The following is a 21630-nucleotide window of genomic DNA, read 5'->3' on the forward strand; positions in this document are numbered from 1 at the left end:
TAAATGTAATGCTTTAAACTCACACACACACAGACTGATTTTCAGGGTGATTTATACATACGCTAAATATCAAGCACGTACGCTAAATATCAAGCACGTACACTAATCGCTGATCTGTTTTGTTCATCCGAGCCGTGTGCGTGGAGGGAAAAAGCCAGCAGGAGCTTAACGCAGGAGACGTGAGAGACGGAGCTGGTTATTTTTAACAGTGAAGACCATCAGGGGAACACACCATACCGTCTACTGCTTTTCCTCCCGCTGTCTCTCTCTCTCACTCACTCACTCACTCACTCACTGTCTCACACACACACACACACACACACGCTTGCGACTGTCGCCAGAACACTTCGGAATAAGAAAATAGATCAGGGGGTTGAGAAGTGTGAGGAAAGCGGTGACAGAGTGAGAAAGTGGGGGATAGGAAACGCACAAATACAAGTGAGAATTCGGAGAAAACACATATAGGCATAGAGACGGTGGATTTTCGAGGAATGTGTGTTTTGTGTTTATGTCTCTCTCTCACTCACTCACACACACGCACAGATTAAAGCAACAGGAACAGACAGTCTGAAGGCTGTGTGCGCGCCGCTGGTCCGGCTATGCGTTTGTCGTCTCAGCAGGTCACAATGACACAGCTTTCAGGCGCTCTGTCTAGCCCAAACATCTCTCTCTCTTACACACACACACACACACACACACACACACACACACGCACGGACAATAGCACAGTCTGGCACCCGGCTTCCTGTTTCTACCCAGACAGGACCACCTGCCACTATCTGCTCATCCATTTATCTTCAGACTTTACCACACACACACACACACACGCACGCACAGTATTCAGCTTCTGTTTACTCTCTTTAAATGCACTCTGTGTCTAATAATTACTCCTGCCTTTGTATCTGGCACTAATCCTCGCGCTTTAATCATTTTCGAATGATTTATAGTTTCGTTTCATCCTCAATGTCTTCAATTTAGAGAGCGAACAGCTTCATCTTTCTTTTTAACAAGCTACGCGTGCGAACGCGCTCGTCTCCCGAGCCAAGGTTAATACTGTTCATGTAAAATGAGCCGAAGTGAAATGTTCAGTTAAACAGCATGAAAGAATGTAGTTAACGGAGGTATAGAGTGAAAAGTGACACTAAAAGTGAAGAAAAAGTCAACTCGAGATGTGAGGTGCAAGGACGGTGTGTAAAAGCAGCTAGTGCAGATGAAATATCCAAAGCTAATCAACCTGATTTCGGGGTGGGGTGGGAGGGGGGGAGGGAAGAAATGCTTGGGGAAATTTTTGGCGGTTGAAAAATAATACAAATAAAGAAAAACCTCATGAATTGAAACTTGCGTTTTAAACGCTTAAGATTTTCGATAGAACATTTCAGCAGAAGGTTAGTGAAGACTGTGCCACGCTGACATTATGGCTCGATGATTGGTCGGAAGGTGGTTGATGATTTTTCTCTGACTGTCGTTTCTCAGTTTTACATACATCAATGCACTTGTTCTAATACGTTATCGTTTCTATTGTAACAACCTACACGTGGTTTTGCACATAAACGGGTTTATTTAACGTTTATGGAAGGAGTCTCCAGTGTCGGGGATAAAGCCGTCACGTTAATATTTCCAGCATGGGAAGCTTTCTGGTTTCTTGGTAACTTTTTTTTATTCTTATTATTTATTTTTATTTTTATTTTAAATATATAAGAAGTCCTCGTGACGTGTCTTGAAATGCACAGCGTTATTCGATGTGTTGACGTAATTTCCACTGAAACAGGAAGTCAGGGCTCCTCTTGGCTCCTCATCCTCCTTTTTAAATAGCCTATAGTGTTTAGCTTACCTCACAGCCCGGGCTAGGTCGTGCTTGACGGTTAGTACCGTGGACGCGAGCTGGCACAAATACCTCCTTCTTCAAAGTGAACAAATTCAAGCCATTTCCTTCTTAACCAGCTTACAGTTGGAAAACTGAATAAAACACGCAGGTTCGAACAGCCAAACACACATTTACGACCCAAGCTTGCATTATTTCTCTCGCACAACCAAGGCAAGGTGATTTTAAATAAATAAATAAATAAATAAAATTTAGAACATAGGGAGGCGGGACACTTCAGATTCTACCGGGCATTTCATTGGACAGAAAATCTGAATCTGAAAGAGTGATGTCATCAGAATTGTTGCTCTGTATCGGTGGTAGAGAGAGACTGTAAATTGTGAATGCGTATATCTACTAGTAATGGGAATTTTGTCATTGTTTTGGAGCACACCAGTTTATCGATAACCTCACGGCTGACTTATTTATACTAAAAGCCACAACTTCATATGTTTCATGGGGATTTTGAGAGAGAGAAGGATGGCAGGAGAACAACTGCTTTTAGCTGCTGCAACATAAGGAACTAACTTATTTTGCGAATGTTCAACATCGAACGTAAGTATAAACGAATAAAAAGTACGACGCGTTGGTCTAGAAAACTGCTTCGCTTGTAAATTGCTGTGGTGTGCTAGCCACGGATTTGAGGTTATAGTTAAACTGGATCAATTCAAACTAAAACCAGTACAATTTAAAATATATATATATATATATATATATATATATATATATATATATATATATATATATATATATATATATATAAAAAGAGAGATAGAGATATATAGATATAGAGATATATAATATGTGTGTGTGTGTGTGTGAGTAAAATTCACCCTGAACATGGAAATTTGCAAAGGCTAATTTCTTGTGTTTTTCCCCCTTTCTTTATTTAATTCATTAATGTCTTATTTTTTATTATTATTCTTATCAACACGTGAAATCTAATAAAGTTCGTCAGTGTCTGGTCCTTTGCGCATGACTTTAAAATTTGTATTTTATTTATTTATTTATTTATTTATTTATTCGGGGGGGGTGGACTGCAGCGTTAATATTTGTGTTGTTTTAGCCCTTGGGGAAACAAAGCTGTCGTCCACCATGGACCGCTGCAGATTACTTCTCGGCTCAGATCTGCCAACAAAACAGGACACGGCTTGAACAGGGCTGATAAACGGAGTAAAGTTCCGACCGGTTCCTGAGTGGAAATGTTAAAGGTCCGCAGTGAAGCCCATGCACTCGTTTACGGCACAACAACAACAAAGCTGATATCTGTTAAATAAATTCATAAAGGAAAAAACGTTTCTGAACACAGTGCCTTAGTGTACATGTCCACACTGCACACGGGGAGATGTTACTCAAGGCTAGACGTGTCCATCGTGATTGATGAGGTCGGTGTATGTCATGTTGGACCTTTCCCATGATGCACTCTGCTCTCCTACACAAGGCGGCTTTATCCCCTTGAACACACGACATAAGCAGAGGTTTGAAGGTCACTGTAAACAGGTTATAAGCATAGGGAGAGCCTGAGGCTGGCACTAACACACACACACACACACACATTCTATTTTATTGATTATTTTGCTCTTCTTTTTTTTTTCTTCTTTTTCATTTCAAATTGTCAATGTTGTTAGGTATGGCCCAGCTAGCCACTAAGTAAGAAATGAAACGCATGCTGGTTTAGGAAAATAATCAACGACAGTGTGGTGCGATGTGTGTCCTGACGTGACGCAGAGTCACTCTTAGAACCACCCCAAAGATGATGATGATGATGATGATGATTTTTCCCCCCAATAACAGTACATCCTCTTAGCAAAGTGAAGACTTTCCTTTCGACTGTTGCGGACACTGGAGACTCCTTCCATTAAAAAAATAATGCTGAATAAACATTTCATACTAAATAAACATCACCACGTCATGGAAAACTTAACCAGCTCCACCCCCCCATGACTGAATCCGCTGTCGCTCGGAGAATAAGCGCGACATAGCAGCCATCCGAAAATGTTTTGTTTTGCACAAGTAACTGAAGAGTTTTTTTCTTTCTTTCATTGCCTGAATTTCCTTTCAAAATACATCTTCTAAGCAGACAATGAGATGACTCGGTCTCTTATCCGGACGACAAGACGACGACTTCTAGAGTCACAGAGCGTCACGGTCCGATGTTTTGTGTTGTTATTGTGAGAGATTCTATTGTCCGATCGGCTGATTAATCAGTCATCCGTCTTGTTTTCTCTCTCTCTCTGTCTGTCTTTTTTCCAGTCTGTTTGCGCTGCTGTCTCGGAAGCACAATAAGGTGTTGGAGCGAGCCACACAGTCTCTGCAGAGGCCGCTGGGAGCAGATGGCACGGCACTGCCGGATTACGTGAGTAGAAGTAGAGGGCAGGTGAGAGGTGGTGGGTGGGAGGTGGTGTCCGTGGGCGTACAACCGCTGTGTCCTCCACGTGTATCCGTGATGCGTTTAAAGGTTCCCGCTTGTGACCCGGTGAAGCGAGAGCACTGTAATGTCTTTACAGTGAATCAACACAAGTGGACGTTTTTACTTTCACGGTCGTGTACGGAAACAGACGAGGATCTTGTATAATAATAACTCACGACGGGTCTTTCCCATCGAATACCAGGCATTGAGCCTCAAGCTGTTTAATTGAATCTAGCGAGTTTCTGTACAGATCTCTGCGAGAACGCGCTGTAAGGTCATACACTGCGATACAACAGATGATCACATGACTGCCGTGTAACACCACAGAGCTGTCGAGTTCTCGAATCTGGAAGCTCAGAAGGCGTTGGATAATTTTCTATAGCAGCAGATCTGCTGCTATAGAATGATAGGATTACTGTATGTTAATACAGCTCGTTCTAATACATTATCGTTGCTATGGTAACAGCACGTCGGGACGGTAAAGTTTTCCATCAGGAGACGTTCGTTAAATCAGTAGGTTTCCCACCCCATGAAAGTCTTCAGAAGAGACGTCTTAAGGTACATTCTCTCACACACACACAAGTTTTATCGCTGCAGGTCTCCAGCCGCTGTACTGTGAAGTCACCAGTAGGCGTTCATGCTACCGGTTGCCATAGTAACATTTATCAGTGGGTGGAACAGCTAGCATTCTAGCCAGTTTTCTTGACGCTAAAAGTAAACATTATGGCGGTAGAGCATTTGTTGATAAAATTCACCCGTGTGTGTGTGTGTACATCATATCCTACGAGATGAAGGAGAAGCAGCGTGCGCTCTTTGACTTTGAGGCCATCTAATGTATCTGTGAACGCGACAGACACAGTTCGGACTCGCAGGCAGCATGGCGGATCACGGATCACGTGCGCTCTACTGTCTCCACTCCCATTGCTAGTCGCTGCACCAAGTCACTCCAAATTTGCATAAAGAGGACACGCCCACATCTAGTCGCCAACGGTCACTCATGTCATCTGAAGTCGCCAGCGCTCGTTGAAAACGAGCAGCCTCCGGTCGCTTTGTCGCTGTACGTGTGAGCGCTCTTTAATTGTTTTGTCTAATTCACTTAGAGACAGAGAGAGAGAATAAAGAGAGGTTGTGATGTGGCTGCTGTAGCGTAAGTGATAACCAGAGCGAACTTGTCTGTCAGTATCAGAATAAATATTTGGTCAAACGTAGCACGGTACGCTGTGTGTTAAGCTCCCCAGGCAGGAAATTAGTCACAGTACATACTGTACTTCTTATACAATGTCAGTAGGATACTCACTTGAACGCATAAAACCGGATCACGCGTCGTTGACCAGACAAGAGATTCCCTGTTTGTGCTTCAACAAAACACAACATTAGAGTTCGTCCGAGCAGAGCACGACACCGACGCTCCTACATTCCAGGACGACGGCTATACTGGTGAAATCTGCATTGGGCCAGATCTGTGTGTGACGTGTTGGAGTGTCTTGCAGAATCATCGCACATCAGTCCTATAGAAGAGTTCACTAGGCGCCATGAGCTTGAACCAGTCGCTGTGTAAAAGTGACAGGAAGTTAAGGATCTCAAGACACCGCTGGCATCTTTTCTTATAGAGTAGCCTTAACGTACCACAGTTTCTAATCCGAAATCCGGAGACTAGATCTCTAGAGTCTTCTAGACTGTTCTGAAGGTGACACCAAGTGTTGCACCTCTTAAGATGGCATTATTGGCATCATTAGGCTTGTTTATTTAGCTTTAATGGAAGGAGTCTCCAGTGTCGGCGCTTTGAAACGGTTAGAGGTAAACCCGTAACCTCTGGAGGAGGATGATTTTTATTTGTTTATTTATTTATTTATTTATTTAAAACATCAACTTAAAACACAAACAAAAAACAGAGAGACCGGTTGCTTATTGAGGTTATTATTCTATATTATATGTAACTGTAAGTTAAACGGATGAAAGGTACGATGAGGTTCTTTAATAAATACAAATCGCAGCAAGAGGAAGAAAGCGCTTGGGGCCGCGTGACGTCTCCCGGTTGTTGATTTATTTTCCTATATGAGCAGTAAAGCAAGTGTTTTATTCCTGCTGGTGATCAGCAGAGGCTCCAGGCTCCATCCTGGAGTTCTAAGCTGTGTAGTGAAACTTGGGAGTGATGAAGGGCAAAGATCAGGGGGCTGAAGTCTTGTCTCAAACCTAGCGCACCCTTGGGAGGAGGGGTATAGCTGGAGGGGATCAGCATGGACCATCGCAGTGAAGTGTGTGTGTGTGTGTGTGTGTGTGTGTGTGTGTGTGTGTGTGTGTGTGTGTGTGTGTGTGTGTGTTTGATGGACAAACATCAATGGCCAAAGCCTGGCGTGCTTGATTTTTAGTCTTCATGTGCTGACTTGTTTAGTGTCTCGTGTGTGTGTGTGTGTGTGTGTGTGTGTGTGTGTGTGTGTGTGTGTTTGTGCCTCTGCATTCCATACACGTACGTATGCACAAACACACGCCCCGGAGCCCCGCTCAGACGTCTGGCGCGTGTCTGAGTGGGTCAGACTGCTTGTCTGCTGCCCTCATTAATGCTCCTCACACACTAGCCTGCACCCCTCTTTTGTCGTTCCCTTGTTCTTGCCACTCCTCTAGTCTGTTTCATCCTTTCTTCCATCTCTCTGTCTCTTTTTTTTTTTCCTTTTTTTTTTTTTTTCCATTCAGTCTTTTGTCTGTTTCTTTTTCAGTGCACTCCATATTCATGCTTTCATCTCTCCATATCCACATCACGGTCCAGACTCGCGCTACGTCTGGCACACACACACACACACACACACACACACACACACACACTCACACACAACGCCTCATATATGCAAAAATTATGCCACCCAAACAAGATGTCTACATTCTTAACCTCTCTCACTCTGTCTCTCTCGCATGCTCTCTCTCTCACTCTGTCTCTCTCTCAATCTGTCTCTCACGCTCTCTGTCTCTCTTACTCTCTCTCTCTCTCTCTCTGTGTGTGGGAAGAATATTGTACACTGGATTCTCAGACAGAGCTTATCACCCCATGGCTTAGTGATTATTACAGATTTTTTTTCCCTTCCTCAGTTTTTTTTTTTCCCCTCCTCCCCGACACAAAGAGAAAGAGCTGTTTTTCTGTCTGCTCTGATACGAGCGTCTGGTGTCATTGATACAAGGATGGGATTTCCTTATTCCGAACGTGGGAAAAACACACACGCTGGCGTTCTGCTACTCTTTAATCGAGACATCGTGTCTAAAGATACGCGAATCCGTTATATATTTAGATTCGAAGCAGTCATCCAGGGACACACAGTGACCCAGACATAATATGAGGAAAATATGTGCGCTGCTGGCGGGACGCTGCGCTCCGACTGCAGCACGTCCCCGACTGGCTCGCTCGCTCGCTCCGGAATCGTTTTGGATCGCAGCTCTATCGTTTCAGCCCCAGACAGCCTTATCGCTCTCATTACAACCTGTTTCGACTCCCACTTCGCATAACAGGAAGATATGAAATCTCAGAACAAGGCAAACGAACCTGTACGTCGCTCGTTTTACTGGTCTGGAGCTTTGGGAGTTTTCTAAATCTGGAGTGAGGTTAAACGAGCGAGACAGGGAGGTGTATTAGAAACAGGAGAATGGAATGTTTGGGGGAATACTTGGGGAGTGTCAATTTTTATTTTTTTATTTTATATTGAATAATAAATTGCTTGATGATGTGATTACACACACACACACACACACACACATTCTCTCTCTTTCTTTCAACTGCTTTCTCTGTTAAAGCAGTGCTGCATTGCCTCAGTCTGTGTATTAAAACATGACCGTAATGTGCACTGAATAAAGAGAGGGAGTGTGTGTGTGTGTGTGTGTGTGTGTGTGTGTGTGTGTGTGTATGTGTGTGTGTGTGAGAGAGAGAGCAGCAGGAGTGGTCCTGTGTGTTGCACCATCATACTCACTTTCATCGTGTACATTTTCTCCACCGAATTTCACAACACTTGCTCTTAATGAGTATCTGCTTTGACAGATTGAGGGATTGAGAGCTGGACTAGAGACCAGAGAGATGGAGCGAGAGAGAGACACACCGACAGAGCGAGAGAGATCCAGATGAAGCAAGAGAGACAGATGGTGACAGACGGAATGAGCGAGAGAGAGAGAGAGAGAGAGAGAGAGAGAGACGGACGGACGGACTGAGGGAGAGACGGACAGAAGGAGAAAGTGACGGAGAGACCGAAAGACACCAGGGGAGAGAGATGGAGTAAACGAGAGAGAGAGCCTGCGGAAAAGACAGGCAAAGAGAGAGAGATATAGATGGAGTGACGGACAGAGCAAGATGGACGGACCGAGACAGCCGAAGTGAGGGAGAGAGAAAGAAGGAGATGGAGTGAAAGAGAGGCAGATGGAAACAGACTGAGATAGAAAGAGAGACAGGTGGAGCCAGAGAGAGAGACTGATGGACAGAGATAAATGGAGAGAGACAGAAAAGAGATAGAGAGACGAGCAGACAGATTGAGAGGGAGAGAGAGACAGACGGAGAGGAATGGTACAAGGAAGAGACTGGGGGAAAGAGAGAGAGAGAGAGAGAGCAAGCGACAGATGGATCGAGACAGAGGGAGATTTTTATCATTGCACTGCACTATGTAATAGAACACAGAGTTGGGGGGAAGAGTGAGGGGGAGTGTGAGTGTGTGTGAGAGTGAGAGAGATCAGACACAGGTAAAGGGAATCAGTGAAACAGTACAGGAGCTAGAGTCTCTCAGCGGTACAGGAGCCAATGTTTATTTAATGTGGTTTTGTAATCGGTGTGTGAAGGAAAGAGGAGGATTGGAGGTGTTTCCTGGCTGTTTTAGGGGGTGTGAGGTACCTGAAGAGGTCCTGAAGAAAACCTCAGGAGTGGCTCAGCCTCGAGCTTCAGGCATCAGTGTAACAGGAAGTGCAGAAGGAGTTCAAACCTGTGACTCATCAAGGCTATTTATATCTATCTATCTATCTATCTATCTATATATATCTATATCTGTCTGTCTATATATATATATATATATATATATATATATATATATATATATATATATATATATATATATATATATATATTTATGTAAAATATAGCCTTGTTTTCAAATATCCAGCATGGCAACGTACCAAATAAGGACGTGCCACTGAATATTTTTGTCTACAAGTGACGGCTGTGTTATGAGGCAGAGCCTGAGTCCCCACTTGATATCATCGCTATTACTGAAATAATGGTTAATGTGAAATATGGTGTACTTCCCTGTAGGATTAAAGGTGCAGTCAGTATCCCTAGGCTAGAAGGCCTGATTGACAGGCAGTTAGAGAGAGATGTCCCTTTTGTCCCGATTGGTTGAATGAATTTTGGTGGTCCATGTTATTTGTTTTGTCTCCCGTTTCTCCTGAAACGCCTCGTTCAGTCCCTCCAGGATTTCACGAATTTTGCAAACTCCACGATATTCCACGGAGCTTGCAAAATTCCCGCAGATTTGGGCCAAGATGCGTCACGCGACATCGTGTCATCACAGCACGCGTGGAGTTAAAACCCTCTTCGGTTCACCTGCTAAAAGGTCTCATTTACCAACAAGCATCACTCCGAAACACCGTGCAAAACAATTATACGCACAGTTCGGGTAGTTTTCCGCAAAAAAAACTCCAAAAAGAAATCCGCGAAATCCTGTACAGACTGAATGTTGATGAGAGAAGGATTGTCGGAGAAGAACAGCCAGATTGTTTCGAGCTGAAAGGAAGGCTACGGTATTTCGGTCACTCTTTACAACCGGGGTGAGCAGAAAAGCATCTGAGAAAACGCAACAAATCGCAGTAGAAGACTTTTACGAATCTTTACAGTCGGAATCAGGATTAGTTTCGACACACGGTGCAGTGTCGCAGAATCCAAGCTGAATGTCAAAAACATCACCTCATCGTGTGTGTGTGTGTGTGTGTGTGTGTGTGTGTGTGTGTGTGTGTGTGTGTGTGTGTGTGGGTTCATTATATTTTCATTAGCATCATCTTGAACAGAGCATCATACACGTCTCGCGATCTCACAGCGTTTGTCCTCGAGCACATTAACCATACTTTAATTAGAATGTGACGATGAGGTCATTTCCATGAAGCTCATCTTTCAGAATTACACCACACGTCTGACACATTGGGTTGCATCAGTCTGTCTGAACGAATAAGGCAAGGCGAGCGTTACCACATGACCACCACAGGACTAAAGTGCAGCGCTGATTATAATTGTATTTCATGGAAAGATGAGGAAAACTACATGGTGTATTAAGGTCAGGTCTGAGTCACACACAAGTCTTTGGACCGGGCAATCCTAAATCTGGACCAAACAAGACGTCGCTGTTAAATACGTCTTAAAATGTCATTCTAAACGATTCAAACCATGTGTTAAGGACACTAATATGATTTGTGTATTTAGAAGAGGGAAAAAGAAATGACAACAAATGATTGCGTCACTTCCGCCAAAACTTCCGATGGTTCATCCAGGACTAGTCTCGTTTTCGTCCAATCGAATGCGCTCTGGAACATGTATGTCCCGCTCCACGGGGGTGTGTCTTGCTGTTGCTGATTAGCAGCAAACCTGGTTCGTAGTGTGTTTTCCTGCATGTTATTCCTGTTTACAACACTCAATTGTTTGAGGGGAAAAAATTTTTGCTGTTTGTTTACGTCAAAGAGGGTGGGGTTTGGGGCGAGTTCGCAGTTATATGAGGAACATTGTCCCAAATTGAAGCCGTGCAATTCCAGAATGTCACGATTCAGTCTTTATATACTGTCAGGGGTTCTCCATCAGTAAGTGTAAGTCGCATCATTTTATCAAGTAGCGTCATCCATACATCCGTTTTCTGTACCGCGTATCCTACACAGGGTCGCAGGGTCCCGGGGAACGAGGCGGGGGACACCCTGGACCGGGTGCCGAGTCATCGCAGGACACAATCGCTCACACGTTACGGACAATTTGGAAACTATTCATGTACTATTCATGTCTTTTGGACTGGGTGAGGAAACGGGAGTACCCTGAGAAAACCCCCGAAGCTCGGGGAGAACTTGCAATCTCTGCGCACACGGGGTGGAGGCGGGATTCCAGCCGGGAATCTGCCATATCGTCTGCAATAGTTTGCTAGTTTGCTAAGCTGCCGTCAGGTTTTGTTGAGATTTGCAATTTTTTTTCAAATCTTGAACATCACCCTGACTTCCTGTTTCCAGAAATATAAACATTATATGGAATCAAATCACACCATTTCATGCATCTCTCCACCTTTACCCTCATTAATAATGCTAGGATTTACGAATATACGTTTCTCCTAACGTTAGCACTGCTAAGTGAGCAAGCTTTTTAATAAATTAGCTTGGGGAATTTCCCGATCTGAATCCTGATTTGCAGCCGCTGGACCTGTCTAAATATACCAATCATGGTTTGTTTTTTTTGTTTTTTTTCTTAAAATTATTATTACTCTGATTTGTATGGAGCAGATTTAGAAGCTAAAAGTCCTCCTTTGATTTGCATATTGCGTATGATTGGGCCTAGCCTGTTTAGTGACATCACAAAATCAGTTTTGCTAATCGGAAGTAATGGGAACTCCACTTTTTATATATATATATATATATATATATATAAATTTAATAATAATATTTTAGTTACGCTGTGAGGGGGAAATGGTTCTAAACTGTACCTTTCTGAACCTTTTTAATGTATGTTTTTCACCTGGAAATCCATGTCAGGGTGGGTTTTTTTTGGTTGTTTTTTTTACACTGCATGCAGCTTTCTAGGTAAAAGATATGTACTACAGGTACAGAAGGTGATGGTACCATCTGAGCAACAAGAAATGGAATTTTGTATTTTTATTTATTTTTTTCTGAAAGCGTGGCAAATTTGACCTAACAGTACAATTAGAGTCGGTGAAACTAACATGTTGACTGAACGATTTAATTTGGTCTAGCGTTGTGAAATTGTGAAACTGTCTGGAGTCTTTCCTAACACAGCAGCGTCTGTACGCTCTGTTCAGTGTGTGTGTGTGTGTGTGTGTGTGTGTGTGTAAGTCATGTGTGATACTAGGTGCAGTCTGGGTGACTGGTTTCTAAGCAGGCGGTCCAGTGGACGGCCCAAACGTAAGCACTATCGAAGCCAAGGCACAGCGGGACGAAACATTAGCTCCCTCAGGGTGGAGGTGGAGGTTTGCAAGTGGTTGTAGCGTATAACTTTCCCCTTGTAATTCAGACCCATTAGCTGTGTGATGTAAAGCGGGAAATCTGGGACTTTCCTCAGGCCCGTGTGAGAGAATCGGGAAGAAGGAGCGCGTCAGGTGTGCGAGACTGGGCGTGGGAGGTATACAACCCAAAACCATGCTTATTAAGCATTTCATGAGAACCGATTGCTATGTCTAAACCTACCGAGCACATTTTGGGGTTGTTTTTTTGTTTGTTTTCTTTGGGCGTAGGCCTTGGTGTAGGTGTCGAAGACCTTGTACATAATTTTCTTATTTACACTTCATTAGAAAATTGTTGTACAAGTCCAAACATAGTGTGCCCTAAATGGCGTGACATTTGTTTAAGGTCGTTCATGTTTGAACAGAGATTTTAGAAAGCGTGACTAAAAGGCAATGTTTGAACGTGGTGCGTTCCCCCCCACCCCCCTCCCTCGATCGTTACCATACTTATGGGTAATAACTTGTACAGGGACTTGTAATGGGCACGCAGCACATAAACTGATTAAAATGTGTGGAATTTTTTGATATGGGGACATTTTCTGTGAGGAGGCATTCATTCATTCATTCACCCCCCCCCCCCCCCCCCCGTTACTTTTCACTATCGAGGCTTGACGAAGCGTGGGATTTACACAACACGGTCTTCATGTTGAACGTTAACACGCTGTCCCATTCATATTTCAAGCCTTCTCTACTCCATACCGTCTCTGGTGTCTGTTTAGCATTTCTCCTCTTTCCGAGTCAAACGGGAACTGGATCGAACGGGGTTCTCTCTCTTCCAAGAGTGAGAAAAAAGGAAAGGCGTTGAGGGAAAGACTATACTAGACTCTAGCTGCTATAACGTTACTTCGTGGAGGTTCCACAACGTTAGATGTAACTATAAACGGATAAAAGGTATGACGTCATTCTTTAATAAATGATTCATTTTAAATAATTGTGACGTTGCTGCGGTGAAAGGAAACAATTCGAGGAGTGCTCTTCTAAGGAACTAATCGACAAGTGATTGGTGTGATGTCACCTGACAAGAACTTCAGCAACAATAAAACATTCCTATAAGGGGGGGAAGGGGGGGTGCCTTTTTGTGAGTTTGTCTGCATCAGAAAGTGACCATTTTGCCTTTTTTTCCACAAACTCCGGTACTATACAAGTTCAAAGTTTATTAATATTCTGTATTTTGTAGTAATTAGAAAGTGTGATTTCAAGTTCTGATGGGATTTGACGGCTCTGGGGTCTACGTAAATCACAGGAGTGAGAATGTTGACGTCATTTTGTTAAGCTCGTTGTTCATTCAGTAGCAGACGGCTTATCTACATGTCTGTGTGCTCATGAGCTGTGTATGTCTCTTTATGCAAATCTCTCCGATTAGACAGGACGATGATAAATCTGGCGTAAACAGCACCCGAGTCATCTTTTCGTCTTCGTCTCATGTCTGCCGAGCCGAAGACGCTGATGTCATGAGACTGATCTCCACGTTCGTGGCTTTGGCTTCGGCTTCGTCTCTTCGTGATACCGTCCGTATATCGGGTGCTTTGAGACGACACGTCACTTTCACGTGGGTACTCGGTTTAGTCTGCATATCTTTTTAAGCTGAAGCCATAACATCACTTCGTGCATGTCGAGGAGTTTAAAAAAAAAAAATTGAATCGGACGTACGTAAACAGAAAGGGTTCAAACGATCAGCGGCGAGAGGGGGAAAAAAAACGACTTTCGAGAATGAAACGATTAAGAGATCTCCGTCGGGTACCTCAACGCATCAGGGAAGCGTTCGCCGTGTTGTAGGAAGGATGTGAGTTTAAATCCCGATGAGACGAAGATGCAGCTATCCGTGATCGGGAGTCCGAGCAAAACCGGCCGTGCTCTTTGGGTGGAAGGCGCACGCTCTTCGTCCCCGTGTCAGTCACAGCGTCACTAGCCAATCGTGTGCATCTGTGAGCTCAGGTATGCGGAAGAGGGCAGTTGGTAGCTGTCGAGGGAATTGGAAGGTGACCAAATTGGGGGGAATACAAACCTCCACCCCCCCAACAAACTAATATTACTAGAAAAAGTACAAATTATAGAGGCATTTGATATAACACCTATTGCTAACCTGACAGCGTTGAGACGGAAACACATGAATAATTTTTTCCCAGACCGATACATTAATAATAATGTTTTAAAAGCAGCAGGTGGCCAATTTAAAAAAAAATAAAAATCTAAATGCGTCATAATTCAAACGAACAGCTTTATCATGCACCCCCCAGCCAAGATCGAATCGTGAGCTCCCTGGAGATTCCCGCTCCTTAAATAGATGTTCTAGTTGTTTGTACTCGGAAGGAGAAAGAGACAGTCGGATGACTCGGAATGTTTTTTTTTTTTTTTTTTTTTTTTTTTTTGGGTAACGCTATGTACGTCTGAATAAAATCCGCATTTGTCACACCGATAGCCAAAAGCACCGCTCATCCGATCAGCCGCACAGATGTCTGGGTCACCCACTTGCATCTGACCTGAATTCCCTGGAGTGCATTTGTGTGCATGTGTGTGTTCTTGTAGGCTAATCTCATTAGTCTGGTGCAGAGCCTACTGTTTAAACCAGCTCAGGACTCTCCTGTTCTCTCGTTCTCTGCTCTGGTCTAATTATCGTGTTCTCTGTCTGACATCGTGCCAGCGCGTGTGTGTGTGTGTGTGTGTCTGTCTCTCTCTCTCTCTCTCTCTCTCTCTCTCTCTCTCAATGTCTCACTGTCTCATAATTAAACTGGGTGCCCTGATTCATAGTCCTGGCATTAGCTCAGCAGTCATAAATGGCAGACCAGACAGACTCTTGCATCTCCTTTCCTGGAAAATCCTCCATCTCTCTCTCTCTCTTTCTCTTGGACTGGCCCGCTAATGTATTTACACTAATCAGCACGACAGCTTGATGAAAGGCTTCATCTAGACCGATTACAGATGAAGCTGACTCTGACGTTCAAGCGTCCAAGTGACAGCCGTTCATTTTCTAAGCGCCACGATATCGACGACGTTTGAATCGAGATTTTTTTTTCTTTTTTTTTTTCTCTGCTCTATGCAAACGACTCCGTAAAACCAGAAAGTCCAAAATAAAAAAAAGAAATTCTCTGTAATTCTGTTTTTAAAATTCATAACGAAACGAATCGCACACACTGAAAACGCCGGCTCCCGTCTACCCCGGTTCTCGAACAGCACGCAAACCAACCACTGTTTCCAGGTCTCCCCTAATTCACTGTGTTCCCACGTACCCCGGCCAGACTGGACCAGTCTGACCTGGCAGTCTGTTCTGTACCCAGCGTTTAAAGCCTTGATAAAAATAACCACTGCGAGAACGTTAATAACGCTTGGCGACGGTCTCCCGGGCCGTTAATATGGCCGCCGCCCGTCTGCAGATCCGTACAGCCTTCCAGGAGGCAGCCATGGAGACTGACGAAGCAGCAGGAGTTTTCCCCCAGCACGGCTTAATTCATTAGCACGAGCCCCTTAAGCTGCCCTGGAGCTGCAACAGGAGTTTTTGTGTCTCCAGGAGTCTGCGGGTTCATGTTCCTGTCGCTCTGACGATCACGTTTACCGCGTCTGCGGCCCCCCCCCCCCCCCCCCAATAATCCCATTCTGTCTGAAGTGCACACACTCCTGTTGCTCTCACCTCAGGTTTAGTTTGCCCGCAGTTCAGTTCGGTGTTAGAATTTCAGATTGAATCTTAAAGGTCGGTTCCAGTGGGATCCGTCTTATTATTAAAGTTGGATGACTTGGGTGGTCTTAGCCTACTAAGTGTGACTAGCCTACTTTTGGTACAGGTCGACACGAGCGAGATTTCAGTATCGGAGTCGCAATTTCATCATCATGTTCTATAGCCAAACGTGTAAAATATACACTATGGCCAGAAGTATATCGACACATTGCTTTGCCATTGAACATCCCATTCTGAAACTATGGGCATTAATATGGAGTTAGTACCCCCTTTGTTGTTTTAATAATCTCCGCTCTTCTGGGAAGGCTTTCCATTAGATTTTGGAGTGTTGCTGTGGGGATCCGTGCTCATTCAGCCACAAGCGCATTAATGAGGTCGGTTAATGTTGTCCGGCAAGTTCATCCCAAAGGTGTTCGGTGGGGTCGAGGTAGGGGCTCCGTGTAGGCCACTCGAGTTCTTCCACTCCGGCTTTGGCAAGCCTCGTCTTCATGGAGCTCGCTTTTGTGCACAGGGGCATCGTCATGCCGGAACATGTGAGTTCCTATGATGGGAAATAAAGCTATTCTTTACAGTCGTGTATTTTCAACATTGTGGCATCAGTTTGGGGAACGATGGGTGATGGTAAGGTGTGATGGTAGGCTGTGCACATACTTTCGGCCGTACAGTGTACTATAAAAACAATTAAAGCCATCAGAGCTAAAATTAGTTAGGTTCACAGTTTAGCACACAGGTTCTACAGGATAAAAGTTTCCAGGTGCTGTTTTAATGACGCTCTTATATACAGCGTTATGAGAGAGCGTAAGGTTTGAATGGAACTTAGTGCCGATATCAAGTTTAGTCCAAACAACAATCTACATAATCCTCATCAGGTCAAGTCAGGTCAAGTCAAGTCAAGTCGAAAAATGACGTCTTTAGACTTGGGGGGAGAGAAAATCAACCAATTGTATTGGCGCAAGGTCTCATTTCTGTACACAAAGTATTTTGCTATGAGCGCTTAGCTAGGCTACAAGCTATTAATGAAACCATCATTCACATGATGAGGAAGAGATAAGTTACCTCCCAGCGCCTTCACTGACAGATGGCTGTCCCCCCCCCAGGCCAACCCACAACTCATGCTGTTTAGCTTGGCTCCTCTACAATTATCCTCACGATCGAACACCTTGCAAACAAGCAGCCAGGTAATGCTCAGCACCTTTTATACGTTTGGATTGCTTCTCCAAAACACACGCACGTTTGTTCGGTACCAGATTTTGATTTGGGTCTTGGCGCGGTCGATTTTTGGCGCAATAGATCTTGAATGAGGATTTTAGGTCGTGCCAAACAAATCAAACTATGTTTAAGGGTTTAAATAACCAAATGAAATGATGTAGGTGTGGAAATTCTCATAAAAATAGTTGTAAAATTCTATAAAAATAAAGCTACGAGTGTTATAGGGAGGTTAATAAGGAATAAACGATGACTGGGGTATGCAGTTAATAGGAAAATAATTCGCTACGAAGTGGAGTTAGTTACCTTGACGGTTTTCCAGTAACAGCATGTCCCAAAGTGTTTTTGTCCTCTTATACTACCGACATCTGCCAGTGATTTTTTTTTCTTTTTTTAAAATTTTTATTAAAGAACAACACATCATACTTTTATAGGTACATTTAATGTTGTGGAATGTCCGTGAAGACTTAAAGTTACAGCTTTACCTCCGATTGACTGACTGACTGTTACAAAGCGCTGGCACTGGAGACTCCTTCCGTAAATGTTCAACGTCTCCTTACAGAAACCCTCACCATGTTGACAACGACACGTTTTGGAAACACGGTTCGTTTGGGATGAAAACAAGCACGTTAATGTAATCCTGGTATTTTTCTCTTCAGTCGAGAACCACTGTTATGGAAAGTTCCTGAACTCCGAGAGGTCACCGACGCTGTTGGTTTTAGTGTGGAATCAAGTCGTTGTTGATGTACTAGTCCATAGGTCAAACATTTCAAAGCAAGAAATGCCCAACTGGAATTAGCTCGTCTTTATTTGGACCTGCATTTGTCCTGTAAGAACTGATCTTGTTTCAGGAGTCAGTAGTCTTTTGTAGCTTTATAAATACAACTCCAGGCTCTTTGTGTGTTTTGTTTCCTGTCTGTGATGGAGATACTTCACCGTTTTGAAAGAGCTCATGTAAGTAAATCTGCCGTCTTTTGATGTCTGTTCACATTTCTATTCTCCAGATGTTCGCTGTGTAAAGTGCTTACCATTGGTCGTGGTACAAAAGCCATTTAAAGATGCAAGTCTGCCGTTGCCGAGCAGATGTCACGCATAACCTACTTTTTTTTTTTTTTTCCCTTCCATTTTAGCGTTCATTTTCTTCTGCCGCCAGTGGTGTTTGTTTTAAGGAAAAGTAGACCGTTTGATGTGGTGAAATTGTTTTGGTGCGTGTATTCGCCAATGCAAAATCTGTGGGGTCACTGCTTAGATCACTACTTTTGTGATATCGGTATCTTAATTTAGCGTTAGCATGTGGTTTGTGCGCTGGGAGAATATCCGCATGTCCATCACGTAAAACAGACAAACTCGTTCTGATGAGCAGTGTCTGCTCAATCTCGAGCAAAGTTAATAAGAGTCGCAGAGCCTACGGGAATACACTCCCTGAGGCGTGCGCACACACGTTACTGCTTTTTTTTGTTCATCTAACTGCTTCCCATGCCTATTTCATGTGAGCATCAATTCCATTAGGTGTGAGATTCTACACTTTCATGCACTCTGTGTGTTTTCACCGTATGTAGTAAATATGTTCTGAAGAAGGCAAGCTGGGTGATCGAACATCCCCTGTGGATGCTCAAGTTTCCTGAAGTCCTCTCAAGAAATGTTAGTTGTTTGTAGAACCAGATCAAATGTCGGGTACAAGTACTGCATGGGTAACCTTTTCAAGCCTCCACCACTGTCCTGCTTGGTATACCTCCATCCAGCATCTTCCGCTTTCCTGCTCGGTATCCCTCCATCCAGTCTCCTCTACTATCCTGCTCGGTATCCCTCCATCCAGTCTCCTCTACTGTCCTGCTCGGTATCCCTCCATCCAGTCTCCTCTACTGTCCTGCTCGGTATCCCTCCATCCAGTCTCCTCTACTGTCCTGCTCGGTATCCCTCCATCCAGTCTCCTCTACTGTCCAGCTCGGTATCCCTCCATCCAGTCTCCTCTACTGTCCTGCTCGGTATCCCTCCATCCAGTCTCCTCTACTGTCCTGCTCGGTATCCCTCCATCCAGTCTCCTCTACTGTCCTGCTCGGTATCCCTCCATCCAGTCTCCTCTACTGTCCTGCTCGGTATCCCTCCATCCAGTCTCCTCTACTGTCCTGCTCGGTATCCCTCCATCCAGTCTCCTCTACTATCCTGCTCGGTATCCCTCCATCCAGTCTCCTCTACTGTCCTGCTCGGTATCCCTCCATCCAGTCTCCTCTACTGTCCTGCTCGGTATCCCTCCATCCAGTCTCCTCTACTGTCCTGCTCGGTATCCCTCCATCCAGTCTCCTCTACTGTCCTGCTCGGTATCCCTCCATCCAGTCTCCTCTACTGTCCTGCTCGGTATCCCTCCATCCAGTCTCCTCTACTGTCCTGCTCGGTATCCCTCCAGCCAACCTCTTCTGCTTTCCTGCTTCTGCTCATTATCTCTCCATCAAACGTTCCCTGTCGGTCTGCTCGCTATCCCTTCATCCAGCCACTTCATTTGATCTGCTCACTGTCCCTCCATCCAGCCTCCCTCTCTTGGTCTGCTCGTTAGACCACCACCAAGCGTCCTTTCTTAATCTGATCACTGTTCCTTCATCTAACCTTCTCATAGGTCTGCTCATTATCTCTCCATCAAACCTTTTCATCTGCCCACTGTCCCTTTACGCCAGCCTCCCTTTCATTCAGGGCTTTTAGTCTGCTCTTTAGACCTCTTCAGTCCTTCTCTTCTGGTCTGCTTACTATTCCTTCATCAAACCTTCTCTCTTGGTCTCATTATCCCTCCGTCTAGCCTCCTTGCTTGTCTGTTTGTGATCTTTGTTAAACCTCATCTCTTGCTTGCTTATTATCCCTCCTTGTTGGTCTTCTTGCTGTTCCTTGTCCCTCCAATTAGCTTTTTCCAATGCCCCTCTTGCTATTGTTACGACCTCGACCCTCCATCAAGTCTCCTTCTCTGGCCTGTTCACTCTCCCTTTGTTCAGCGTCCACCACTAGCCTGGTGTCTATCCTTTTGTTTAGTTTTCACTGGCATGTTTCACTGTCCCTCTATCCAACCTCCTCCAGTGGGATGCACCTCATTCCCCTCACCACCACCAACAACCCCAGCCCCAGCCCTCCTTCCCCTTAATCCAGCCACATTTTGTGCCACACTTGATTGCTCTCCTCCAATCCAACTTCCCCTGTCTTCTGAAGAACAACAATCTCTGGACCTTGACTTTCAACCCCCTTTTTTTTTTCTCCTTTCGTCCTTTGCACCACTGGTCAAAAATTTGGACGCATTCACATTTCACAGATTTTTTTTCAAGACTTTTGAAACATGGTTAAATAGTGAAATTAATTCCCAAATTTATAAATTAATTTCTAAAATAAAATGTTTCCTCAAACATGTAGAGAAGAGGAGACGCAGTGAGGAGCTCTATTTAGAGGCGCTTTATTTGGGAACTTTAAGAAATGCCTCCTGGCTGAAAAAAGCTGCCTCATGAAACTCTTTGAGAAGATGCCAACAGTGTACAAAGCTTCTTCAGGAACACTTTTAAGAACTTCACATTTAAAATGGTTTGGTTTTGCTTAACACCTTTCTAGGTCACTGCATTCCATAATTCCATGTGTATGATTTCATCGTGGCCGTGTCTCCATTATTATTCTAAAATAGGAGAAAAGGGTAAAAATGAAGAAAACCCTTCTGGCGTGTCCAAACTTTTTATTACTACTCTTGGCGTTACTGGAGGAAAAAGGAATGAGGGGAAGAAAGACCCGTTACAGACAGACAGACAGACAGACAGTCGTGCAGGAATGCTAGAGTTGAGGATTTTTTAGAAATATTTCCTGCTACTTTTTGTGTCTGTGTCCTAGTCTGCGCAGACGAATTATGTCAGGGAGCCTGGCTAACCCATTTTGGCCGGTAACTCTAACACAGTACAGCGAAGGACAGTGGAAAGTACATAGGAAAGGACATGGCGCTGTTCCGTACGCTGCAGACCCGCATTGCAGCCATATACAGCATCACATCAGCTGCATGGTACGGACTGAATGCAGGGGTCTGATGTGTTGCCTTGCAGAAATCTCTACTATTATTTACTATGAAGTTTCTGTCCAGTCATCACAGAGTCTTATACAGAGTGTACAGGATATTCTGTGTATCGACACACACACACAGAGGGCTGGTGTTGGTGTGTATTCAGGTCGCTGTGCTTTAATACACACTATATTACACCATCAGATCAGGAACAAATATACACGTGCTGACTTTTTTTCTTCTTCTTTTTTTTCA

At 44.1% G+C, this 21630-nt stretch overlaps 1 protein-coding gene across 1 annotated transcript in view; it reads left to right on the forward strand.

Annotated features, from left to right (window-relative positions):
* dym (dymeclin) overlaps nt 1-21630 on the forward strand; it is a 70902-nt gene that overhangs the window by 36221 nt on the left and 13051 nt on the right. The window contains exon 13 of the mRNA XM_053649042.1: nt 4115-4217. Coding sequence (XP_053505017.1) covers nt 4115-4217 — 103 coding nt within the window. The remainder of the gene's footprint in view (nt 1-4114; nt 4218-21630) is intronic.

This window comes from Ictalurus furcatus, chromosome 18 (genome assembly GCF_023375685.1).
Source record: "Ictalurus furcatus strain D&B chromosome 18, Billie_1.0, whole genome shotgun sequence".
NCBI classification, from domain to species: domain Eukaryota; kingdom Metazoa; phylum Chordata; class Actinopteri; order Siluriformes; family Ictaluridae; genus Ictalurus; species Ictalurus furcatus.